Source organism: Candoia aspera, chromosome 10 (genome assembly GCF_035149785.1).
Source record: "Candoia aspera isolate rCanAsp1 chromosome 10, rCanAsp1.hap2, whole genome shotgun sequence".
Taxonomy (NCBI): domain Eukaryota; kingdom Metazoa; phylum Chordata; class Lepidosauria; order Squamata; family Boidae; genus Candoia; species Candoia aspera.
Genome location: NC_086162.1, coordinates 9,620,492 through 9,647,728, shown reverse-complemented (window position 1 = coordinate 9,647,728; position 27,237 = coordinate 9,620,492). Strand labels below are relative to the sequence as shown.

At 42.7% G+C, this 27,237-nt stretch overlaps 2 protein-coding genes across 2 annotated transcripts in view; one reads left to right on the top strand and one right to left on the bottom strand.

The window, feature by feature from the left end:
* The first annotated feature begins 1,738 nt into the window (after nucleotides 1–1,738).
* STPG1 (sperm tail PG-rich repeat containing 1) lies at nucleotides 1,739–22,635 on the top strand. Its single transcript, XM_063311767.1, has 8 exons — nucleotides 1,739–1,932; nucleotides 2,716–2,819; nucleotides 8,453–8,554; nucleotides 10,519–10,692; nucleotides 13,904–14,015; nucleotides 14,923–15,094; nucleotides 17,292–17,482; nucleotides 22,420–22,635. Exons 1-8 carry the CDS (start codon nucleotides 1,866–1,868, stop codon nucleotides 22,494–22,496), a joined length of 999 nt encoding a protein of 332 aa, XP_063167837.1. The 5' UTR covers nucleotides 1,739–1,865; the 3' UTR covers nucleotides 22,497–22,635.
* A 3,126-nt stretch (nucleotides 22,636–25,761) lies between these two features.
* GRHL3 (grainyhead like transcription factor 3) overlaps nucleotides 25,762–27,237 on the bottom strand; it is a 49,109-nt gene continuing 47,633 nt past the window's right edge. The window contains exon 16 of the mRNA XM_063312560.1: nucleotides 25,762–26,293. Coding sequence (XP_063168630.1) covers nucleotides 26,179–26,293 — 115 coding nt within the window. The 3' untranslated portion in view covers nucleotides 25,762–26,178. The remainder of the gene's footprint in view (nucleotides 26,294–27,237) is intronic.

The window sequence follows — 27,237 nt, the reverse complement described above, 5'->3', positions numbered from 1 at the left end:
GGGTGGCGTACAACAATAAAATAAAACAATATATATTAAAAAATGCAATTTGTTAAATTTTAAAAAATGCAATTAAAAACTGGCCCCATCTCCCATCCCTAAACTGGGAAAAAAAAGAAGAAAGCTGTCAGCCCTCCGAGGGAGGCCAGGTCAAGAATGCGGCATGGCAGGGATTCTGGGAATGCCTTTTTCATTGGCGGGTCGAATAACAGCATCCTGAAAGCCTGTTTGATTTTCTCTCTGCCCCGTCTTATGCCAAACAAAATCAAGGCAGGGTGTATTAAAAAGCACTCATTTCACACCACTGCTCCCTCCGGGCAGCCCTTGCCCCTTTTTCTGCCAAGGAAGATAAGGTAATAACCTATTTTAGAAATGGATCTCAAAAAGCCACAAAAATATTGCCTGTACCTGTCCAGTGGCAGAGTCCAGTGGCAGAGTCTCTGAACGACTTCATGGATGTGCCCATTCAGTTTTCTTGACTACCATTTCGGAGTTTGTTTGTTGTCCCCAGGATATTTTTCGGCTTTGCAATCTAGTCTATAGCTATGAGACTTCCTATGAGAAAAGGGGGCTTCAATCACTCACCAAAGGCCTGGGTGAAGAGCCAGGTCTCCAGGGTTGTTCGAAACACCAGCAGGATGGGGGCTGTTCAGCTCTTAGGGGAATCTCATTCCAGAGGGCAGGTGCTGCAACAGAGAAGGCACATTTCTGGGGTCCTGATAGATGACATTGTTTAATAGAAGGAACTTGGAGCATGCCAACCCTGCCAGATCGGATCAGCCAAGCTGATACTATGGGAGATAGGCGGTCCCTCAGGTAACCAGGCCCTGTGCCATGTAGGGCTTTATAGATGATAACCAGCACCTTGAATCACACCCAGAAGCCAACTGGCAACCAGTGCAGCTTGCAAAGCAGAGGTGTTACATGGGCACACTGAGGCATGCCCGTTACTGCTTGCACTTCCATGTTCTGGACCAGTTGAAGCTTCCGGGTGGTCTTCAAGGGCAGCCCCCAGTAAAGCGCATTGCAGTAGTCAAGCCATGAGGTGACTACGGCATGGGTGACTGTCTGAAGGGCCCCCAAACTAGGAAAGGGTGCAACTGGCACTCCAGATAAAGCTGTGCAAAGGCCTTCCTACGCACAGCTGCCACCTGCTCATCAAGTAAGAGCTGTGAGTCCAGGAAGACTCCCAAATATATAATCCCCCAAATAAACGATTATATGTGGCCATTTAAAGGGGCTGCTGAAAATAAACTTATATTTTAGAACAGTACTTGGTAAAAGGTGTACATTAAGGAAAATTGTTCCCCCCATCAGTGGATAGTTGGGAGAAATGCTGGCAAAAATGTATGTGAATTTGAGTACAAACTGTAAAAGAATTAATCCGAAAAGTTTTCTTCCTGGCCAAATATCCTATCCATCTCTTCTTTCACTTCCGGAACTACCATTTGAACAAATAAACAAAACAAAAATCCTCCCAAACTAAATGTAGAATATTCCCTGGAATACAATCAAGAGCTTTAAAGTGGTTGAATCTATGATGATAGGATGAAGCAGGAAGGGAACCTACTTAGATGATGCCACCATCCAGACTGAAAATGCATGCTGCCATTTACACAGTCTTAATTTTTCATGACAATGGATGATTTCCAAATAGCAAGCAGATATCTTTTTTTCCCACTGACCAGAACTGGCCAGTGAAATGGTTCTGTACTTCTGGTGGCTGTGAGATGCTCCCTTTCCAATGTTACCTGATTGTAATAATGTGATGTGTGTGTTAAGGTTTTAGAAGCATGATGGCCAAGTGAAGAAGGGTCTGTTCGCCAAGCTTGCAGTAATTGTTTGTCCTAGAGATCAACTTTGACATGTCTCAGAACAACCCATCAAACCTTTTTCCTAATCCTAATTCAACTCCTGGAAGTACAGAAAGAGGTATGACATGGTGGAAGACAGGCAGGAGAGTGGGAAGTCTGGAAGTTGCTTAATCCATTGCTCCAAGATTATGTCTGCACGAGCAAAAGATTTATATGATCTGAAGAGGAACCAGAGTAGAGTATCTTACATTTTTATTATAGATACTCCTTGTTATGCTAGTACTCTATCTCACCCATTTGATCTTATTTCTCTGTTGTATATTTTTAAATGTTGCTGGTTATTGACCAAACAGACATTACTTACTTGTCTGCACTAGCATTTTGCAGCATTTTCTGGAGCCATCCAACCTTTGCTGTGCCAAAGGAAGTAATGCAGGCAGAATCTATATGATGTCAGCGAGGACACTGGGATGGCTGGAACTCCAAGAACCAGTTATAAGTACCATTCATTCAGCACCATCCTAACTTTGAACGGTTGCTGGACGAATGGTCATAACCTGAGGTTAAGAATGCCTGGTTTATGGACACCCATAGTTAAGAATGGACCCGGTGTATCCTGAAACACTCCAGTTTGTAGCTCAGGGTTGAACTGTGGAGTCCTTGGTGCTCTCTGAGCCTTGTTGTTTTCTTGCAGACGTTTCATTGCCAGACTAGGCAACATCTTCAATGCAAGAAAACAACAAGGCTCAGAGAGCACCAAGGACTCCACACTCCAATTTGTTAACAATGTTGAAATTGAACTGCAAGGCTATAATTCAACCAATGGGTTTCATGGCTGAGCAGAAATTTGAACCTGGGTTCTCCCCATCCTAACCCAGTACCCACTGATTTGCTTTACTAGGAGGACATTATTCTACCATCCCTCTCGATTTCTACACCAAGGTGATTTCTAATACTGAAAAGAGAGGCTTCAATTCTCAGGCAAAGAGATTCCAATATCCTGAGGTAAGAGCTATTCTATTTCATCCTCCTGGGTCTTGCACATCTGTTTGAGTCCTGGGGTTATCTCTAAAGGGACTTATTAGGGAATGTATCCTCTGATTGCAAGTCTTTGTAGCTCCGGGTTGCCATGTTGCATCATTGGTGTTCTTTGAGCCTGGATTTTGTGCTGCAGTGTTTTCATTACTCTAGGTACAGTATTTCTCAACCGTGGCAACTTTAAGATGTGTGGACTTCAACATGCTGGCTGGGGAATTCTGGGAGTTGAAGTCCACGCATCTCAAAGTTGCCACGGTTGAGAAACACTGCTCTGGTAGATAATTTCATCAGTCTAGGAGTTGGCTGGTTGGCTGAAGTGCTTCAATGAGATGGTTCTGTAAGCAATGTTGTTGTTTTTTATTAATAAGAATTTTATTAATAAGCAATGTTGTTTTGTCAGTGACTGATGTCTTGTAGTTGGGAATTATTCATCTGGCTGATGATATGGTTCTGTCTTGTCCAGCTGATGGTTGCTTCCTGTGTGATGGTGATGTTGATAGGTATGTAATGGGACAGCAGGTTGGGAACATCTTGTTCTTTTCCAGTGCTCATTGAACTGGAGTTGTTATTGACTGTTAGGTTGGTAAGGAAATGCTTTCATTTATCCAAGTCTTGGTTGATTGCAGTGTGGCTGGGTATTTTATGCTCTCTTGGATACAGAAGGTACACACTGATATGGAAAAATCAGCTTCTGTAAGCCACAGAACATCTCAAGGCCTTCTTCTACTATAAATAGATTTTCAAACTGGTTTTTATACCAGATGAATGATCATGGTTGATAGAAGAATCCAGGAAACAGTCGTTCGGAAAGGAAGCTGAGGTGGATTTCTTAAGACAAGATTCTCCTATTTTGGCATCCTCATTTTTCCTTTTGACCAGCAGAGGACAGCAGAGCTTCACAAATGAGACCCAAGCCCTTCAAAGCTGCTCTGAAGGAAGAAGCACAACACACACATTAGCCCCTTTGTTTGTTTGTTTGTTTAAGTGTAGCTTTCCACACTGGTGCTTCCATGGAGTTAAAAGATGAAAAAATCTAATCATACATGTGAGATGTGAGAGAAGATTCAAGGATTAAAGACATTAATTTAAAAATCTGAATTTCAGTGCAAAATCCATCACGGTCCTGAGGAACAGACCACCAGCATTCTGTAGGCTGAGATCTTCTTTCTCCTTCCAAAAGCAAAGGTTTTGGGTCTTTTCCCCTGTTTTTTTGATGTCTGTGCCTATAAAAAGAGGCTATTTTATTTTACTTTGCTTTATACAGACACAAATATTCCCACTGGGGGAAGGTATCTGTTCCTAACTCATGAAATGCAAATAAAACTATTTTATTTTGAAGTTATATACTGCCAACTACCAAGGTCTCTAGGAGGTTGCTATAAAGGGCTACAAGCCAGTTAAAATCAAGGGAAAAAAAAGAATAAAAATATTTGCTCCATAACTTGAGTTCTCCTAAGAGAGAAAGGCAATGGTGTTAGCAGGTATGTGCTATCAATTAAAGGAAGCTGCCATTATTATTAATTAATCCATGTTCCCCATTTGTTTATAATGGGACTCTATTATCTTACCCTCCTAACATCTATCAGCCTTTTTCATTCACAACCTTTCCTTACTGGGGATCTTTAGCATAATTCAGCCCTTACTGTATAAATATTACGTCTTGCTGACAGAATGATCTGCTGCCTGCTTTTGGTTGCTCTCCTTGTGGTTAATAAAATGGATTGTCCTCATTAGTGATGTGAAGAATATTTCAAGTATGCTAATAGGCTGATGAATAGACAAGGATTTCTATTCTTTCCCCCCTCCCCATCTGAAACACCTCCCAGAAAACCTACCAATGACTGATCAAGTCCGATCTAGTCATATGACCATGCCTCCCCCAAAGCAGTTATGGGGGGAGAGGGGAAGCACCATAACATTTACACACCATCAGGTTTAGATTAAGCAGGAAAAACAGATTACTTTCCAGAATGGAAAGATCCAACATAAGACTGTTTAAAGCAATGTTTCTCAGCCTTGCCAACTTTAAGACGTGTGGACTTCAACTCCCAGAATTCCTCAGCCAGCCATGGGGAATCTGGGAGTTGAAGTCCACACGTCTTAAAGTTGGCAAGGTTGAGAAACTCTGGTTTAAAGCATGATCTAGGAATGAGACAAAGCAGCATCATGTAAACAGGTGTGGCAGAGAACATCAAAGCTGCCTTGTCTCCTGGGGTCAAGGTAAACTGCAACAGGGAAAATTAAACTTTTGCTTGGATCTGTGTTTTTCAAACTTTCAAACGTGCTGGCTGGGGAATTCTGGGAGCTGATGTCCACCCATTTCAAAGTTGCCAAGTTTGAAAAACACCGATTTACATGATTGGCCAGTCTTCAGGAGAAAGGAGCAGATGGGAAGAACGGTTACCAAGAACGCCTAACTCTGCCTCTCCCAGACCACCTGTTCTTCAACCCCTGCCAGAGGAACCACCTGGCTTCCCTCCTTCTCCTCCACCATAAAAAATGGTGGCAGCCTTCCAGCCCTTTCCTTCCGAGAGATGGTTGAGGCTCCCCACGCTCCAAGCCAACTATCCAGAGCCAAGGAAGCATCTCATCTGGACGGACTTCTTGGCCGGGCAACGGAAGAGCTGTGCTCGTTGCTCAGTTCTCAAAGCCAGAAGCCCAACAGGCAGCAGTCTCTGAAAAGCATGAAGTCAGCTCCACAACGTGCACCTTTCTCCTCCCAAGAATTTCCTGCTTTATAACTCTTGCAGGCAGGGAGCCAAGCCACAAGGAATACAGAGATTTGGCAGACTCTTGACTATCCCAAGAGAACATTTGCTTCTTCCCAGGATTCAGGGAGAGAGAAGCTGGCATCCTGACTTTTCTCTAGGGCTTTTTTTGCAGCTAAGACAGTCTGCAGGCCTGGCAGGGGTGTCTGCAGGGTGTGGCGAAAAAGTCATGATGGTGAGATCAAGCTCCCCCCCACCCCTTTTTTTAGGGCAATGCATCGCACATAAAAAACAGCAGGCAGAGCTTTGATCATACTGCCATGGACACCATCTTGACTTTTCTGACTTAACCATGCAGACACCTTTGAACAGCGTAGAGTCAGGATAGCAGCCACAAACTGCAGACTCACATGCAACATTTTTGGAGACTGGGAGGCAGGCAGGGAGGGGGCATTGAAAACAACTAGAGGAGAAAGAACAAAAAAACTAAATACTATGGTTTTATCTAGACAGAGAAGGCAACTCGGTGTCCATCAGGTTTCCCTGTCCCACCTGGATCCAGGGACACTCACAAATGAGTAAAAATAGTCAAGTGTTGGCTGTAACCACATAATCCATTCTGCCCCTTTCTTAAGTGTGTTATTTATTTATTTATTTATTAATTAAACATATTTATAAGGCAGCCCAACTCACACATGAGGACTCCAGGCAGCTTGCAGAATTAAAAACCATAAAAACACAGTTATAAAACACAATAGACACCCCCCTGGGCAGCAGCAGACTAGAAGGGGAAGGGGGCTTTGATTGCATAGTTGCAGCTGCCATCTTGACTTTTTTGACACCCCCAGACTCCCCTAGCTAGATCCACACATCATGCCAAGCTAGGGATTGGCAGCCTGTAGTCATGAGGACTGCAAGACTGCATCACCAAAATTCATAGCAAAATGCCCAAATTTTGCCTGCGCATTTGTTTTCCAAATTAAGAGTGTGAAGGATCCTCCTGTTCTCATTCCTACCTTTAATTTCCTTAAATTCCTCCTATATATATAAAAAGAAATCTTTGGGGGTCAGTTTTGGGGAAATTGTTTTCACAGTTTCAAGGTTGGGAAAAAGATAATATGCCTTTTATTGAACTCCCACTCCAATTCCCATTCTTAAAACTCTTGAAGAAACTGATGATCAGAAGATGATCACCTTCTGGTGATCTTTTGGTCTCCTGTGCCTCTCCAGAAAGTCAAGAGGTTGAATCATGGCCCCAGCACATCAAACATTGCCATAATATGGTTTGTTTTACTTGTATCATGTGAGCTCAGATAGTGTTTCTAAACCATGATCTGTAGCTTCCTGGGTTGTGGTTGTTCAGCAAAGCATGATTAAACCCACCATGGCTAGTGCAAGGTCTGAGCCAGGTCTGAATTCTCTAGATGTCAGCCTGGCCAATGTCAATGTTTTGCTTGACTCTGTGCATCCAGAGCTGACATATCAAGCCTTAAGCCCATATTTGAATTAAGCCATGTCATCTGTGGAAGGCTGAAGGTGGTATCCAGGACAGCCAGCTTGTTTTGCTCCTTGTTGTTCTATAAATAGAGAACCCACTCAGCACTCTCTGGGGAATAAAAGAAATTTTGTTCTGGATGGAAAGTTGAGTCAGGAGGGGTGTGGCTCCTTGAAATAATACATTCTGCCCACATGCTGAAACAATTCAGGGCAAATCAGATGTCTAGGTGGGATTAAGCATGCAATGGATATGCACTCCTTGAGTCTCTGTATGCCATTGCACAGACACAGGAGAAACCTAATCTTCCACTTGAGGCCCGTTTTGCCATGCAACTTGAGATGCTCCATTAAAATGAGATTATTTTGATTTTGAAACAAGCCAAGAAGAACCTGCTTAGAGCACTGTGACAATTGACCAAAAAGAGAAACCATGACCCAGTGAGACATTGAGTGGCTTATGAAAATGGGAGGGTTATTCACATTATCCTGCCATTGTGTTTCTCCACCCCTGAGTTCACCCTCATGTCAGGTAAACCCTACATGCCTAGATGGTGGAAAGCACATGTCCTTATTTTGGTACCAAGGGCACAATGGTCCCCAAGTAGAGCAGTAGGTTCTGTTTAAAGAACTCTTTGACAGTTTTTGGCCAATTTGGCCAATTTGCATATTTTAGCATACATATAAAGATGCACATTTACTAGCAATATGCTTAAGTAGCAAAACAGGCCCCTGCTATTTGTATAGAAGAGCAAAAAGGATGCCTATGTTGACATAAGGTCACCGATTGGTACCGGTCATTGAAAATAGTGTTTATTTTTTAGTCTGCAGATCACTTCATTGCTGGCAACTTTTAATCAGAGATTCCCAGCTTCCTAGAGGGACCACTATATGACAGAGCCTTTTGTAGCCACCGTACAGTATAAGCTATACATCTGCAATATGGCATCTGAGAGCAGACGGCATAGATGGGATCCCAAAAAATTGCAATGGCCAAATTCTTACAAGGTCACCCCATCTCACAAGAGTTTGGTGTTCCCAGGTGAAATCTAGTGAGTTTTGGGGGGAGGAGGCCAAATCTCCCAAATTTTGAAATTCAGTGATCTTCCAAGATTTTGGCCTTTTAAAACATCTTTGGATCTGGACCAGGATAGACCTATAGGACTTTTATGGATCACCAGTAGACTTTGGAGCACATGTGGGGAGCCCTTGCTTTAAATCAAGCAAGACAATTTCAAGAAATCTAACTTTTAAGCAACGAAACACCTTATATTAACACATACTGGGAACCCCTCCATGTTTCTTCTATTATTCCTGTTTGAAGCACTCATTGATCAGCCCTGTTTCCACAGGCAAACCATTGTGACATGTTCCTAATGACTCTTGTGTTTCTTCCAGAATGAAAATCCAGGGCCCGGACTTTATAATGTCATCCATCAATCTATGCTTCTCAGCAATGTCTCCCAGTCTCAGAAAGGAACCTGTTTTTTCCCTTCCTTGGTAAGGCAAATGGTTTATGTAAGTAGTACAGAGGAGAAATTGACAGAAATAAGGTCACACGATCACATTCTCTAGCGCACACCTTTGCTTTCTTGCTGTTTAGGAGCACTGTACTAACTGTAAGGGTGAGTTTCCTATACTTAGGAAGAGATCTGTGATAGAGAGATAAAAATGCACTCACCCACCAGCAGAGTTTGCTATATTTCAACTTGGCTTCGACCCTTAAGTGTAACCTACAAAAGAAATTCCTTTAAAATGTAGTGGAATTAACTTTTTCTAACCTTAACCCTAAAATACGTGTGCTTGCTTGTCCAGAACTAGATTCGTACAAGATAGGAAGCTAAAATATGGTTTCTTCAATTTTGCAAGTTGGGGGAAGTCAGCCATTTACAAACCAGAGGTTACATCTTAGTGTATTTGTGAAGCCAACCAATTGTGGTGTATTCAATAAACCATGGTTAAACAAACTATGGTTTGGTACTACCAGCAAGCTCAGCTGTATAGTGCTCATTCCCAAGACCAAACATGTATTACTAGGGAGCACAATTTCTGGTGTCCAGCAGCTACCAAAGTCTTTTATAACTACCCAGTAGGAATTCAAATGCATCTTTCCAAGACTGCCCTATAAATATACTTTGGAAATCAGAATTCTGCTCCATTCTCTTCTGCATCAGACATATTTCCAAACTATGCTTTTAATATGTCAGAGTCTGAACTCCGGAGGCTTGACATCTTGGAGTAGAAGGGAGTGCAAGCTGAGATTTCTTGACTGATTGATTATGTGCCATGAAGTCAGTGTCAACTCCTAGTGACCACATAGATGGATTTTCTCCAGGAGGATCTGTCTCCAACTCTTGGTCCTTCAACTTCTCCAATGGTTCACTCCTTGCCACTGTAACTGAATCCATCCTCCTTGCTACTGGTTGTCATCTTCTCTTTCCTTCCACATTTCCCAGCATTAGAGCTTTCTCCAGAGAGCTACACTAGGTCTTTGCATAAAGTGTCCGAAGTAGGATAATTCGAGCCTGGTTATTTGTCCCCTGAATGAGAACTTTGGGTTGATTTGTTTGATGATCCATTTGTTCATTTTCTTGGCTGTCCATGTTACTCTCAGGAGTCTTCTCCAACACCAAAGTTCAAAAGCATTAATACTCTTTCTATCCTAATTTTTCATGAGATTTCTTCCCAAACAACGAGTAAAATGTGGTTGCTAGGAGTCAAAAACGACTTGATGGCACATAATCAGATCAGATTATCTCAATAGGCTTTACAACAGCCCTGTGAAGTAGGCTGGTCCTGTCAACTCTATAATGTTTCCGAGCTGACATTTAAACCAGACTTATCCCTTGGAGTTCATGTTCTTAACCAACTTGGTATACCAGCTTGTTTAATTTTGAGAGGCTTTTAATTACATGCCACATTTTAATCCTGATTAATGTGGTGAAAGCTTATATTTACCTCATTATGGAGACAATATGTCCAAACTGTCACTGGGGTGGCAAATAAATAGCTGTCACCACACTGAGTACAGTCCTAAGAAAGAGTTGCTATGTGAAAACGATGCAATAAATCAGTTTGCAGTGGTTTTACAACTCCAGGGAGGAGGATAGGAGTTGGTTCTCATTGGGATGCAAATTCTTGTTAAGATGGCAATCTCATCATAAAGACATGAATGAGGAACCAAAAGGAAATGTGATACTCCTGCAACCCTCCTACAAAAATGAACACAACATTTGCCCCTAGGCTTCCTGGAGATAACACCTTTTGGCACTGCATCCCCCAAAATCCTTAGTGAGACACATAGAATGCACCACTGTCATGAAAAGTTTGCCCTTCCCTGTCTTAGATTTAACTAGCAATGCAGAAAAGTCAGACATAAATGTGCTTTTGGGCATAGGGCTGATGGTAAAGCTGACCCAATGGTATAAACCCCCCTCTGCTTCATTTTATTACAACCTTTGCAGGATGTCCGGATCGCTCACCAGAGAATTCCCAACTATCCTGCTTCAAATGCTTATGACCTCCCACCTACTCTGCATTCCAAGAGAGACTTCAGCCTGGGGTACTCTAGCATGTTTCATCCACCATTCACCAGGAAGATTTCCAAGAGGGCCACACCAGCTCCCAACCAATATGATGTAAGAAATTACGTATAGCCGCAAGGGAAGGGTGGTGGAGAGCAGAAGGCCACTCTGGAACTCAAAAGGTTGGAAAGCGGCAGGATGGGGAACCGCCTGAGGAGGGTGGAATCTCTTCCTGAGCTGCTGACTTCTATCTTATTGAAGTCATTTATTCATTAGAGCATTTCCATCAAAACCCATTCATTAATACAGATGAGAGGTGGAGGCGCATTTGATTTTTCTCAAGAGAGATGTGCATGAACCAGATATTGTCTCAGTCCAACCCTGCTTAGCTTTCTTGAGATCAGTCAGTGTTGGTTAGGTGATGCCACCTGCTGTGACAGATCAGAAGTCAATATACTGAATAACTTTTAGAAACAGACAAATAATCAGAAACAGTATTCTCCAAATGCAAAAAAGGCAAATTAGATGTGCATGTCTGAAAGTTGGAGTAGATGGGTCTCTTTTTTTATATATCAAACAGAATGTAGCAAAGAGCTGAGCTGGGTTGAATTATAGGAAATAGATATATCAGGCCATGAATGGACCAGTTCACGTCAGTCTCACATGTGTAGATTATGAACCCGATCCCTCCCAGTTTGCAAGAGATCTACAGGTGTAAATAGAGGAAACACACCTTCTTCTAGATTACTCCACGTTTTATGTGCCATAAAATAAGTGGTTTGGTACATTTGTATTGCTACTTTTCTGACCCCTGCTTTTTCTGTAGCATTTCATTCGGGGAAGAGGTTTGCAGATCTTGACAGCTTGCCCAGTGTTTTTGGTACTGCCGTTGAGCCTAACAAAGGTCTTGGCCAACTATGGAACTGAACAGGACAGTATATTTCAAGAGTAGTTTTTGTGAAGTCTTAATGTAGAGGGAAGAGGGAATGGCCTTGAAGACAGGAGGCGGAGCTGCTACCAAGGTAGTGGTCATATAAGAGGGGCTTGAGCCTGGGGCCAAGAAAATCACAGTTCATTACTGTATTATCATCAGCCATTCCCACCCTAATCAAAATATTAACTGATGCTCAATATTATACAAAGGATTTCTCCTGGGAAGAAGAAATCCCCCTGAGTTAATCACTAACCCGTGATTTACTTTTAGACCTACTGTAATGCATAACCTTTGGAGAAGCCAAACAGGAAATGATCTATTAAAAAAAAAGTAGACAAACCCAATAATTTATGGCTGTGGGTGAGGGCGACCAAATGGGAAGAAATGAAGAGCTCGTATTTGCAGCATGTATTCAGACAAAGTTTACCATGAGAAGAAAAAGAGAATTGCATTAGGGCTGCAGATTGGGCTGTGGGGTGAACAGTAAGCTTGAGCAACAGAAGAAAAACAAATCGAAAGATTTTCTTTGAGGGTTTTGTCCATTGTCCAGTTTATTTGTTTGTTTTTAGGCTTAAAGACCAGTGTTTCTCACCCTTAGCAGCTTTAAGGTATCAGGACTTCAACTCCCAGAATTTCCCAGCCAGCATGCTGGGAAGTCATTAGATATAGCACTGTTTCATTTTTCCTACCAGAACAACCCTGCAGGGTAGGCTATGCTGAGAAAGAGGGACTGGCCCAAGGTCCCTGACTGAACCTCTACAGCTGAAGGTAGATTTAAATCTGGGTTTTGCTTTGGCTGGGAGCCTGCACCCCTCCACACAAGAACAGTTCCCTTTCAGGTCCCTTTTGACTGCCTCAGCAGCCAATCATCAAATAACATCATCAGGCACTCCAAATGTCTTGAGCTGCCTCTTCTGTTTCCCCGGGCCAGCTGGACAGGGATGGAAACTGAGGTCCAACCCAGCTGAAGAGCAGTGGACCAATAAAAAGGCTGGTTTGGTTGTCTCCAAAGACACTGATTGATTTGAGAGCCCGAAGCTGTTGATTCACATTGGATCAGACCGGGCTTCACTACATTCTGTTGGCATCTGAAATGGACCCAGATTAAGCTAGAATTTGTGGGGTTGTTTCACTCCTCTGGCAAACATAAACTATGTTACTAGCTTGCACTGAAGCCCTTAGACTGCCATATGGGGTGAAGAGTGATGGGATTTGCAGTCCAGCAGAGATGCTTGGTGCCACATTGGAAAAACACCTGTGGAAAATCTCCATTTTGATGTTCTCCAGTTGAACTGGACCCCAGTTCCCATCATTCTCGTCTCCAGAGGGTGCCAGGTTGGCGAAGGCTTCTCCAGGCTCTTATGTCCCAGTTATGTCATTGGTGTCCCTGTGCACGATGTTTTATTTGGACAGTAATTTGTTGCCCTGGTCTTTTATGAATGAGAAAGGGTAATTAGTGTTCAGAAAAGAATTCCTTACAAAGTGGATCCAGCCAGTTACACCTTTCCCTCAGGGGTGTGCAAAATTCACTCTAGGATAATGAGCCCTTAATTTATCTATTTGTACTCACTAAAAAGCAGGTGTATGTGGACAGGGTGGGGGGAATACATTATAAAAGCTTCAGTTCAGCAGGTATTGTTTCTGCCCTTGACATCTGTTAGTACAGTCAGGTAGACCAGGGTTCTTCAACCTTGGCAAGTCTAAGCTTTGCGGACTTCAACTCCCAGAATTCCCCAGCCAGCTTTGCTGGCTGGGGAATTCTGGGAATTGAAGTCCGCACAGCTTAGACTTGCCAAGGTTGAGGAACCCTGAGGTAGACCAAAACAATTCCTTTAAAGCAGGGCTTCCCAACCTTTTTCTTTCATTACCCAAAACCGCTTACCAGAATGTCCTTTTTACCCAATGTAGATAAAACACTTTAAGTCAGTGTAATGGGCTTGTGTGTTGCTACCCAAAGAAAAACTACTTTTACCGAATTTGGGGTAATTTACCCAGGTTTGGGAAACGCTGCTTTAAAGAATAGAACACAGATCATCGTACCTGATTCTGTACAGCTTCATTCCTCCATACTGACTTCTGTATTTTAATAAAATTGCAGAGTACCTGCTTTTAAAAAAGGTTGTACAAGAGGGAGTTTTATCTAACTGTGACCAAAGGCCATGCCATAAAGATGGACCCTTTGTGCTAGTTACTGAAGTTTATTTTAGAGTAATAGCATTCACATATTTTAACAGAGCTCACTTGGTTGATGTGCTGGCAATAATTCAGGCTGAGGAATTGTGTAACAAGTGCCACAGTTTTGGAAGTAGGCAGATTTAATGTCCAATCAAAAAGCAGTCTAATGACATTAGAACGATCAGCTTGTTGCAAAACATAGGTTTGCATTTCCAGATTTCATTGGATCTTTGCGCACAGAACTGCAGCGTTGGTGCCAGGTCTGTCTTCTCATCGAAAACAAAACGAGAGTTGTCACTCAGCAGCGAGGGACAAATGCCTTCGCCATGTAAGCAAAAGTGTGCTTTATTTTTGTGATTTTTAAAAAGGACAACAGAAATAAAATGCGCAATGTGAAGAAGGCGGTTCACCCTTACCAAGTACATAAAAATGTCATGCATAACCAGCCCGGCATATCAAAATTATTAGTTGTTCACCTGTCCTCACATAATCCGCCACTTAGCAATGACCTGAGAAGGAGAGAGGTTGGGAGAAAATTAATAAATTAAACAAACAAGCAAATAAAATCACATATTTTGCTCATGTTTTTCTACCTGACTGGGTATAATCCTTAGTTTGCCATGGATCAGCAGCCTGTTATTTAGGAACTGAAATAATTCCTTGGAAGAATGGCACGCTCTTTATTTCTGTAATCCAATACTTTGGCAGCCCATACATTTCCGGAGTCCTAAAAGAGCATTTCCCCCAAGAAGCTGGAATATTTCACACTCGTTCTAAGTAATGGACCTTTATGCCTCCCTTGCAGGGTACCTTTCACTGGGGCTAGAATGTAGTGAAAAGCAACCACTGCTGCTTTGATCTATGAAAAAGCCCTTTCACATGTCCCAGAACACTTTCTTGGACAAGGAATGGAAGCCGGCCAACGTTTCAAACATATAATCTCAGTTCAAATAACTCCTGAATCCAGCTTCTTCTCCAGCCTCAGTTTCTTGCTTAGGAAGAATTCTGAAGAACTCAAAAGTTCACGTACTGTTTCGAGTAATTTCTACTGGGCCTAATGAAAGCATTAGCTAACTGTGGGTATTTATTATAATTATTATTGTCGTTACTTACTTGATTTTCTGGCCGCCCATCTTATCTAAGCGACTCTAGGCAGCTCACAACAGGAAATAGGAGTTGGCTATGTCATTTGGGAAGCTGGTTTTCCATATTTGCTTTTTTTTGTTCTAATTTAGGTCACTACCAAATTAAAGACTCCCTGATAAAGCAGTCTTCTCCAGTGCTGGTGTCCTGCTTTAGATCCAAAACAGGTCGTACAACCAATCCAGAAACCCTGAGCCCAGGACCAGCAGCCTATCAGCAGCCAGCTGAAACCTCAATTGGACCATCAAAGAGATTCTCCAGACGGTGAGTCTTGAAAAGAAGCTCACAACTATCTCCAGCTCCCTTTCTTAAATAGCAAATCAGCCCACATCACCCCCGCAAACCCTTTCTCTGTGCACATTTCCTTTGCTGAAAGAACATTCCATGCAGATGATGATGTTGATAGCACGTCCCCAAATAAAAAAAGAAAAGCAAAATAAAATAAATGTTGGTCTCAAAGCAGTTTGAATAGAAAATACCCAGTCGCAACTATTTTTAAACAACTGGGGCCTTCTTCATTGAACATTATGAAGAACAACGGTGAAGGAGAAGAAAGGATTTACACAACATGCCTTCAATAATAATTGAGATGGAGCAATGCTCTAACTTAATGGCAGAGTGCTTGTTTCATTTGTAGAAACCCTCAGCTTTAATCTTGGATAATTCCCAATGTGGTTGGGAAAGGCACCACCCAGACTCCATTGCTGGTCAGCGTGATAGAGAATACTGAGCTATATGGATCAACATCTTGATTTGGTAGATAGCAGATTTGGATATAGATCTGCAAGCCATTTTGGGGCAAAGCTCAGAGCTCAGTGGAAGTGGACCTCTTTGCATATACTGTAGAAAGTCCTAAGTTCAACTCCATTGCCTCCCATCCTTCTCCTCCAAGTTAAGCTTAACTCCTAGTGATTTCATAGAAACTTCTATGTCAGTTTCTTGGCAATAATACCAAAGTGGTCTTATGAGTGTCTGCAGGAGGGGCAAATGATGAGGAACCATGATGACCTCATCATGCCAAGACTGTACCATCATGCCAAGACTGTACCTTGCATCAGACATCAGCATGCAAGCATGCCATGAAGGCATTTGTATGATGATCTCATTTTGTGCATATCATAATTTTGGGGTCACGAAGATTTCCTGCAGGTGCCACCAAGAGTTTTGCCATTGCCTTCTGGACTGGAAGAGATTGAATTATAGAACTCATTTTTCAAATCTCTAATCCCAACTTAGTTTTGTGTCGATGTCTGTAATGGATGGATTCTGACCTTCTCTTTAACAATCTGTAGGGAGCCAAAGGTGCTTTCATACTTCCCCACTCATATGTGACCCAAGGTCCAATAAAACTATTAGCCAGTTGCTCAACCAAGTCAATTTTATAGTGACTGTCCTGCAAACAGCAGAGTCATTTTGCTAGAGATAAGATTAAGATCTACCACCTACATTCTTGCCCAGGTACTTCCCACAGCAAACCCTTCCTCCTCTTCTAATACAAATCTGCAGCTCTCTGCACATGGTCAGAGGTATCTTTACTACATCTCATGCCTTTTTAATGCAGACTTTGTGGAGGAAGAAGGAGGGGGAACAGGCAATGGGTAATATGCAATAAACCAACCAAACAGGGAAGAGGTAAATCAAACCTGATGAGTAAAGAACATCTGTGCTGGCAAAAAATACTAGAGCTATCAGCATTACAGAGGCCATTCCAATTCCCACTGATGTCAAGCTGAGGCCAGAATGACTGCTGGTGCAGAACCATGCACTTCCTTAGAGGGGTCCCCATTTCTTCCAACTAGAGGAAGCGGTTCAAGTTATTCTCAAGAAGCCCCTAAAAATGGTTCAGAATTGCCTTGCAGAATTTCTGTTGAAGGTATTCTAGAGCATGGCTGTGTAGTGTTTCTGACTGGAAGGCATGTAGGTGCTTCTGCAGACACAGGGTGCTCATGCAAAACCAATTTGCAACTTTGCGGTACAATCCTGGGAAAATGAATGTTTGGTTTAAAGCAGTGTTTCTCAACCTTGGCAACTTTAGGATGTGTGGACTTCAATTCCTAGAATTCCTCAGCCAAAATGCTGGCTGGGGAATTCTGGAAGTTGAAGTCCACACATCTTAAAGTTGTCAAGGTTGAGAAACACTGCTTTAAACATTGTGGCCAGGTGTTATAGTAGCATGTCTGTACACTTTGAAGCATCTGTTAATCTTTGACTCCAAAGTGCTACATTCACTATCCCAGAGGACTGTGAAACACCAAGAACTTTGAAGGCCAAGATGATGTGATGCAGCTGGCCCTACAAAATAAGAGTCAAGAGAGATGTGGTCTCTCTAGTAGGCCATGTGGACTGGGGAACTGTTGGAGTTGGAGAAGACTTGCCATAGGCTACCACCCCAATTAAAATAACCCTGGTTTTGCTTGAAACTACAGAGAACCTGTTTAATGTCTTGGTTTGTTTTTGATAGGAGAAAGTGCATCTTGAATTTCTCAGCCCCAGCTATCCCTCCTCCACAAAATCCTCCTTCACCAGGGCCTGGCCAATATGACATAGTGGACTACAGTGGACCTCCTAAGCATTACATCTCCAGTGCTGTATTTGTCTCAAACACAGACCGCTGGACGGATGATAAATTCCACCAAGGCATACCTGGACCAGGTGAGAATATAATTGCCTGCTATTAAATGCTCCTATAGCAGAGCCTTCCTTCTCCAGAAGCATCACAGTGCATCTCCCACAGTTCACAGTAAGCTGTTTTAACAGCTGTGCTGGCTGTAATTACTGTATGAGAATTGTAATCCAACAGATCTAGAGGGCACCGGGCTGGGGAAGACTGCTCTAGCACTGATACTGTATGACATGCTTAGAACTGAACAAACAATGTGGTCGTTATAGAGATTGGCTCCAAGTGTAACCAGCCCTGAACAAAACAATAAACTATGATTTGACCACAAATTGGAAAGAGGAACTTCCAATCTCTTCCTCTTTGCTCAATACAAGGAGTGAAGAGAAGTGATACTGTGCTAGCCTGAAATGCAAATTGGCCTTGTCTCCAAATGTCAGACCAGTAGGTCCTTCCATGCAAAGTCTTTGCGACAGTTTAGGGCCAACTTTGGACCTGCCCAGTCTCACATCTCCGCAGGTTCAGGAGCTGCGCTGATTGATGACTATCATCCACAGGTAGGGAAGGAAAAGGACAGCGTGTGCATCAGAATGCCCTCATGCAAAGGATACAACTGATGCAGCTGACAAAGCTAGGTCATTTTCATGAGGGCATCGTGATGTGCATGTCGTCCTTATGACGTCACTGTGACTTAGAATGAGCGCCTTGATCGTAGGATGGCTTTATGCAACTTCTGAGGTAGGGTTTCTTAAACTTTTTGCTCTCAGGACCCCTTTTAAAAATTATGGAGGACCCCAAAAGAGCTTTTGTTTGCATGGGTTATATTTATGGATATTTACCATATTAAAGATTAAAATTGACAAATCCGTAGAATATTTATTTATTGCATTGTGTAAAAATAACAATATGAAATCGACTAGATATTACCATAAATAAAATATTTCTCATGAAAAAGCCCTGTATTTTTTAACAAATAAAAAAAAAATGAGAAGGGTGGCATTGTTTTAAATTTTTGCAAATATCTTCACTATCTGGCAAATAATTTTGATTTTGCAGACCCCTGAGAGGGTCTCCAGGGACATCCAAGGGTCCTTGGACCACACAAGAAATACCGTTCTATGGGAGTACGGCATGAAAATGATGGTGGCAGGGAAGTCCAGGAGGGGAGAGCCTTTCATCCAAGTACAGCCAAATAGATTTCAAAGAACCTTGGGGTCATGGCTGACAAAACCTTTCCTGCCCTGTTCAACTTGTTCATCTCCATGTGCTGGCAGTAATGTATCCTGGATGTTTGGGTCAGTAGGGCTTCAGCAGGTGTTTTCCTCCCAACCATTGCAGATAAGCAGGGAAAGTTGGTATCTTCTGCCTTAAAACAATTAAATAAATAAAAATGGCATATCAATTGGAAAAAGATTAGCAAATGGAAGTCACAAGAATGGTGTTGGGGTGTCAGGGGTATCTTCAGGGTAGGGTCAAAAAAGTCAGGATGGTAGCCCTGATGGTGCAGTCAAAGCCCTGCCCTTTTTTGTGTGCAAGATAGATCATACCGTCATGGCCGCCATCTTGACTTTTTTGACCCTACCTTGCAGACAGCCCTGAGGGGTGTCAATAGCAGCGAAGCAAAAGTAACGTTGGGGCCAACTCATTTCAGCCCAGCTCTTGGCCTTCGTCCGAGGCGCATTTTTTACTGAGACTTCTTTGAAAACAATTTGTCTTGCCACAAAATGCGGCTTCCATAACCTGTCCCCAGACCTCAGGAAATGCAGCGCACTGGGCCCCAATTATTCAAAACGTTTAATTTGCAGGACCTGTGGCTTCCTCGCCATTCGGTGCAAGAGCTTGTAAGCAGATTGTATCATGAGCTGCCTTTGGAAAAACATCCTTCGGTTGCCTGCATTGCCAGCACCCTATTTGGCCATTGATGACCTTGTGGTGGGGCACGTAGGGTGGATGGCGTGTCAGCAGGGAAGACAGAAGATGAGTGTGTGATTCCACCGCCCTGCCATGCTTCCTTGCCTAACTGGGAAATGACTTTAACAGCTGGCTTTGCTTATTGTCAGCTGCCCCAAGGCTATCTTCATATTTCTTATTGTTCTTATTGTTCTTATTTAGGTTTTTTAAAAGAAAGATTTCTAACCCGCCTTTATCTGCAGACGTTAGGGCAGGTGGTGTTTTTTTAAAAGCCAAATATCAGCCAAAGCTTGGACAAGGGAAGATTTGCTCCCAGGATGGCTGCCTAGGTCAATGTTGCAGCAGAACAGGGACCATGAACAACGTTGGACGGTTTCCCCTCCTTTGCTGCTGAGGCTGCATGCACTGAGTGGTTGAGTTCACACATTGTGTCAAGTCAGGCTTTGTTATGGCCATAGTTGGTTGAATAAGTCTGATCTAGACTGAAGCATGATGCTAAGCCATCAACCATGTAACCCATGATGGCTAGGTTGACCCTGTATAAAGTTGAGCCAAAATAAATGCATTTATATGAGGAAGGCAACCTTTTTCAGCCCAGGAGTCACACTAGGAAACGGTTCTCAAGTATGTCCATGACAGGGTGGGGTGAGGTCAGAAAAGTCAAGATGACAGCTATGGCTGAATAATCAAAGCCACCATCTCGACTCTTCTGTCCCTTCCCCCCTGCAGATGTCCTGTCATTTCCTTAACCCATTTTTTTCCTCTAACTTTTCTCTAGCTTTTTCTCCTTACTCTTCCCCCTTTACATTTGAAGGTTTTATAAAGGATGCAGCACTTTATTGAAATAGTCACAGGGTCATTTTTGTCTTCTGCTACTTGCAGAAGAGCAATATAAGATGTTTTTCAAGACTCTGCCCACTCTTTTGTCCTTTTAACCAGTTCTGAATATTCCTTCACATATGAACAAGACATCACCTGGAAAAAAAACACGTGGAGTAGGGCTGATATCGGCCAAAATGTGCTTGAGATTTGTAAGCAATCAGTCCCAAGTGGTGACGCTATTTTTCCTTCAGCCGTTAGAGGAAGTAAGTGACACCAAAAATCTCTTAAGTCCCTCTGACAGATGAATGTGGAGTCTGAGATGAAGACAATGGCAATGTTGCCTTTGATTTATGAAAAGTGATCATTAATCACTGGTAATAGAGTTTCTAGGCTGAATATTTGGAATTGTCAAGATGGACTACACATCCTAAAATGCAAGATGGGCTTAAATGAATGTTTCTCAAACTTTTCAAAGCCCATGGAAAGCCAAATATTTTTTTTTAAAGAGGAACACCTATGACTCTCCTCTAAGAAAGGGGAAAAAAAAATAGAAGGAATTTTTAGCTCAAACCTCTTTTATTAATACTTACTTTCCCTTTATAGCTTATAAATCTTACAGGATATAGAGCTTGTGTACAAAGGCATCTTGCATCAGCTCTAGAGGGATATTATTAAAATCTTACCAATATTGTGTCTGTTTTGGTGTTCTATTTTCACAAAAATGTGTTGAAGGAACATAAGTTCAAAAGTCTGCTGGTGGTTTTTTTCTTCCCCCAGTTCTTTCAGAGTAAGACCTGAAGACACACACTTTCTCTTAATTCATGGATAATGCACTTGTTTGGCTAATACAGTACAGTGTTTCTCACTTTGGCAACTTTAAAATGTGTGGACTTCAACTCCCAGAATTCCCCAGCCAGCTTTGGGAATTCTGGAAGTTGAAGTCCACACAGCTTAAAATTGTTAAGGTTGAGAAACACTGGATTAATGAAACTGAGTAGATTAAAAGTCCCTCCCCCCATCTTTCTCTTGGGAACAGCTTGTGAAGCATGGGTGTCTGAAGAGGAAGGAGGTCAAAAAAGTCAAGATGGTGGCCGTGATCATGCAGTTCAGGCCTTGGCCTTTTTTTGCCAAGGGGGGGCAGAGGGGGCAGAGCTTTACTGGCATGGTCACGCTCACCCTCTTAATGTTCCTGATCCACCTCGTTGGATGCCCCTGCCTTCACATTTTTCAAAGAAGACCCCAGAAGGCCTCAGTGTTTCTTTCCAAGTTTGTGATTTTATGAACTTAGTTCTCTTGATAGTAGCAGAAATGTGCAAATGTTTCATAGAATTCCCAAATGCTTGCTTGTTGACCAAGGATCGTGACCCCTCATTGCAAGAGGCTCTAAGCTCCCTCCTGTCAGTAGGTTCATGGCCTCCCTGTCTGTCTCCTTTCCCACCTGTAGCCTTATTTCATACAGCCTTTGTCAATCAGGGCACCTTCCTACTGAGTTGGATTACAACCCCCATCATCCCCAACCAGCAAGGCACCCCCCCCCTCCTGTGCATGTGGTGTGAACCTCAGCTGGTTATGATATTCTTCCACAAACCATGGGTTAACGTGAGCTGTGAATCTGCTCATAATACCGCTTGGTTGGTTTTGGACTGGATGCCTAGATTGTGTTAAATTATGTGATGGCTTAGCAGAATGTGTGAAGGAACTTGCAGGTAAACCATTTTCGGAGTTTTTGCAGCAACCAAGGCAGGGGAAAATGCTGGTTAGTAATTGCAAATTGTACCTACTTCTAGCCCCAACTTGTGATTGTGCATAGATTTGTCAGTTTTTTTTTTTTCTGGCAGCACATCTGTGCCTTGAACTGCATAGAAAGAAGGAATTTGCTAGACAGTGCTCCGCCCGGCATGCAGATGCAGTTGCGCCTGCTGAATTTCTATTTTTCATGCATTTGATCTGGAGCCCTGCTACTAAAAAAAAACAAATAATAACCCAACCCATAGCTGAACTGCTTCCTCTGCATTTCTGTTACTGGAATGTTTGGCTGCCAGCATCTGAGCAACTACAGCACCTAAAGTTCTTTTCTGCATTTGCAGAGAAGGGAGAAAGCTTCATAAAACAAGTGGTGGGTGTTTCAGTAATGAAGAAAGCAAGTGGTGAGAGAGAAAAAAAGGATGCAAAAGAGCACCCGCTTCCTGCTGGCTGATCCCTGAAACTCCCGCTTAATATCCTGTGTTTCTCCTTCTAGGGGCTTACGATCTCCCCATTCCACGAAAACAATCCTTCATCTACAACATCACCAACAAATGGGTGCCAGTATTATAAAGCAAGGGATCCCACAAGGTTGGTTTTGGCGGGGTCTGTTTTTACATCGTTGAAAATCCTGTATTTCTTTTGAATGGTGGACCATTCGTTTTTCATTTTTACTGTATCGTATGATTGAAAAAGAGTTTTGGACAGAAAATGACTATTATTTCACTATTGACTTCAGGTCAGTGACTAATCCTTCACGGCAGGGATTATGGGCAAAAATGAAAAAATCTGGCACGTTCAAGATTTACGTCTTGACGGTGTGAAGCCAGGTGCTGGAGGAAACAATGTCACTGGCCAAGGGAACGATGCAAAAATATTTATACAATTATAGGTATGGAGAAGATGGACACAGAACAATTTTCATCTTCCTCTCATAACAGTATGTGAAGCTGCAGGGATTTATTGTCCATCATAAACTAAGCAGATGGTCTTGTTTCACAGAGCACGCTTGGGTCGCCCCAGCCCGAAGAACAAATCAAACAGAGCATGTCGGGCAAATGCCCCTGATAGAATTGGACCTAATTTGGCGAAGTGTGTTGTGCAAAGGAAGCCAGGAGCAGATTGGGCAGCCAGATGTGAAAACAGAAAGAGCTCCTACAGCTTTATATTATGATGGGTCAAATATGGCAGAGAAAACCATAATGCCATTTGTTTCTTCCCGTTGTAGCAAGTTGTATAAATCTAGCCAACTATGATTTCTTCAACAAAACAGAGTTAAAACAGAGGCTTACTGGGAGATATAAAATCAGACATTCTGTGGAAGAAGAGAGTTTTAGCAAGAAAAGTGTATCTTGATGGATCTCCTCTGTCCCAGGATAGAAATATTGTGAACTGCCAAGTCCTTTTCCCTGCTAGGTAAAAAAAAAAACTTTGGTGGGATAGTCACTTTTGTGAGCTTATTTCCAAAGCTGCTCTGTGACTGTCTTGACTGTTTCTTAAACATCAAGGAACTCTGCAGGGAGGGGTGTCCACAGGGTATGGTCAGAAAAGTCAAGATGGCAGCCACAACCAGAGCCTTGCTCTTCTGTTATACGTGTGTCTCACACACAGTGCATGTAACAAAAGGGGCAGGGCTTAAGTGACATGGTGGTGATTGCCATCTTGACTTTTTTGACCCGTTCTCCTGCCCTTCAATCCTAGTAGCACAGAGTTGGGGATGGCACCAGACTGGGACCTCTGGGAAGGCAGATGAAAATAAAACCTGAATTGGTGCTCTGGTTTGTGTGTTGGGTTAAGCTGTGGCTTGTTTAACTCTGGAGCATGGGAAGATCACAATTCACTCAACAAGCAGGGTCCATCCTTACGCTCCCAGGCTTGCACATGACCCCCCAAATCCTCAGGCTCAGTCCACAGAGGCCTCCAAAAGCTTTTACCAAATTATAACTTTTAACGTGATAGAAAGGGGTAACTTTAAAATATATGACTGGAGGGTAATCATATGAGCTAATTTAATGTTAGCTGTTCAATGTCAATGAAACCATGTCATATGTAGTTTCTTCTCTGGGAGTGCAGCCCCCAAGCCGTCACTGAAGGAACGGTGGCCTTCATCCTGGGAAGAGCCTCACAACTCTTTAGGAAGTCATAACCTCACTCACAATGGCAGGGGCTGGGTCCCTCCAACATGCTAAACCAGAATCCAACAAGCTGAAGGGCTGCATCCCTGTTAGGTGACACGTATGTGCACCCAGATCCATTTCCAGCTTTTGTAATGCCTGATTAGAAGTTCACTGGTGAACCAACAGGAAAAGGCTAGAATGTCCACAGGGGGTGATTAAAAAAAACAGAACCACAAATGCCTTGCACATAAAATGGGCAAGAGCTTTGATGACACCATCCTGGCCGCCATCTTGATTTTTTTATTTACGATACCCTGAAGACCCCTTTGGAAAAAGGGCAAAACTGTGATTCAAGAAGACTTTTTTTTCTCCTGTCAAACCTGTTCCAGCTATTTTTTTCTTGCATTTTCTACCCAGGAATCCTAGCTATTGATTCTCCCCTCTGTTGCTGCTCCTTTTTGCCTCCCTTCCTTTCCTTGGGGATGCCAACCAATCAGGGCGCACATAGTAAATGGCCCATCACCATGATACTGATTTGGTCCTCAAGTTCAGCTATCAGGGATCATGTTACCGGGCTCTTCTTCATAGCCTCATTACCTCAAGGGCAAGGGGATATTGGACAGGAGCAAGTGTGTTCAAAAAAATGTCCCTGCTGCTTAATGTCCCCCAAGCTCCTTTCATTTCAGCCCACCCATACCAATCAAGGCCATGGATGAATGAAAGAGCCTTGGGGTCAAGATCTGTTCAGAATCCATTTTTCTTCAGGTTTTGCAGAATGAGGCAAGAGTCACTTTAGTTTCCAATGCAATGCAGCAATTCCTGAATTGTGGAGTCCTTGGTGCTCTCTGAGCTTGGTGGTTTGCTTGTAGACATTCCCCTACCCAACTATGATGTTCCCTAGGACTGCTGAGGTTACCTAGCTGGGTAAGGAAACGTCTGCAGACAAATAGCCAAGCTCAGAGAGCACCAAGGACTCCACAGTTCAGCCCTGAGCTACAGATATTCTTTTATTGGATTGTCCGGGAAGAAAGAGCAAACAGCAGGAACAGATTTTGGTTGCATCCAAACTTTCAAATTCTGTCCCAAGAACAAGGGATGGTTCAAGCACACATATAGGGGCGTGACAAAAGGTGTGTTCCACTGCAACACCCAGGGGTGTCCATGAGAGAATGTCAGAAAGGCCAAGATGGCAGTCACGACCCTGCCCTTTTTTATGTCCATGCAATCAGGTTTCGATCCTGTGGTTGTAACTGCCATCTGGACTTTTTTGACCCCCCTGCAGCCCCACTGATTGCGTTTTAACGGATACAATTGCTGACAGAAGACTGGATCTCTCCTTTGATCTATATTATGCCAGGCTTGCTTTCTGTCTCTGAATCTTTATTACAATAGCATATACCAAAAAAAAAGGTTAGAAAAATGAACAAAACGGGGGGAAAAGAGACAATCTGGGGGAACTGTGAAGCAGCTGGTTTTGAAATGCTCTACTTTCCTCCATGTCAAAATATAAAACAAGGTATATATATATATATATACACACACATGCACATGTTTAGATATTTATAAAATAACAAAAAGGCATCGGAAATGTATAAAACAGTCACTGTTGCTCTGGATGGTGACATCTGAGCCTCTGAGGCAAGAAGGAATGCAGTGTGCGGGAGAACCACAGGGCCATCTCTTGGAAACTAGTTTGAAAATTCGTCATGTCCAGAACTTGGTTTTTGCCTCCTGGCCCCAAGAGTTGACACTAAACCATTTCCAAAAAAACAAAACAAAGGAGATTTAAACGCTGGTACCTGACAGAACTCTGTTTTCCTAAGTTTGAAACAGGGAAAAAGGTTAGAATTCTCAGGCTGGCAGATGAACAGCATCATAATATAGTATAAAATAACAATAATAACAACAACAATAATAATAACAATAATGGAGAGAAGTTCCACATTCACATTGAGAATGGATCTTCCACACCCTCTTCACATGTAGAGCTCGGCCACCATCTCTGGTTACTTCTCCCCCTTCAAAGGGGGTCGCGTTCCAGTCAAACACTCCGAACCGATGGATGTGGCTTGCGCAGAAGGAGAGTGAAATTCCGCTCTGCTGGCAATCATTCCACAGAAGTGCAGCCTTTAGTGTCTTCAGAGCTCCTTGAGGGTCACCTGGAACTTCTCCTCAGCTTCCACGACATCCAGGAGGAAGGCCATGTGGTTGCTGTAGTGCTGAATTATGTTGTTATCCATGTTCACCAAGATGCTGCGAGAGAAGAACCAAGCAATGGAGGAGTTAGTGAGCTCAACGCCATCCTTTGATAACAATAACAATGCAAGTTCCAAAGTAAGGATGGGCAAAGCAAAAGAAGAAATATTGTATAGGATATCGTTTGATAGTCTACCATTGGGAGTTGCTCACAGGAGAGAATTCATCAGTTTTCAGAGGAAGAGAAAGATTGTGCATCCCATCTAACCTGATGCACTTGTGATGTGTGGGATTCTTGTGAGCGAGCCAGGAGGGGCTTTGAGATGGAGAAGCAAGCACTGAGTGCCATCAACCAAAAGACTTCATGCTATTTTTCTGTCTTTGATTCCTTCGTTAACAGTGTAGTGATTACAAAAAACAAAGCAAAACAAAACATGGAAACAGTTCTGAGAAAACCACAGGAAGGTCACAAATGGAGGATGGCATCATCTGGGTTTCTCTTTCTCTTCTAAAATTCCACAAATGACACAGGACAAAAATCCTAGAGGAAGTCGTATTTGAAAACGTTCCTCAGGCTTCACTCTCAAAGAGCTGACTGCTCTTTGGGGGTCATGCATGTAATTATCGTGAAATGCGGGCCTTCCCCTCTTTTTCAGCATGGTGGATTCTAAACTATACTGATGGAATGGTAGAATAAGATGACATCTTTTGAATTACATTTCTTGTCATCCCCAGCCAACATACTTGAAGGTAGTTGTGGGGGAAGGCAGAATTTGAAAGCAGTGATCCTATGTTCCATGATATAACTCATTCCCCAGAACAGCTGGTTGGGTGTCTTTCTTTCTTTCTTTCTTTCTTTCTTTCTTTCTTTCTTTCTTTCTTTCTTTCTTTCATTCATTCATTCATTCATTCTTTTTTGCTCCTATTGCTCCTAGTTTCATATTCAATATTTGTACAAATTAGTACTGTAATTAATTAATGCCACCTCCCCCAATAATGAA

Coding starts and splice junctions, on each gene's coding strand:
- STPG1 (XM_063311767.1), top strand. CDS start 1,866: ATGTCTCAGAACAACCCATCAAACCTTTTTCCTAATCCTAATTCAACT. Junction 8,555..10,518: donor CCTGTTTTTTCCCTTCCTTG/GTAAGGCAAATG, acceptor CAACCTTTGCAG/GATGTCCGGATCGCTCACCA. Junction 14,016..14,922: donor GGGACAAATGCCTTCGCCAT/GTAAGCAAAAGT, acceptor GTTCTAATTTAG/GTCACTACCAAATTAAAGAC.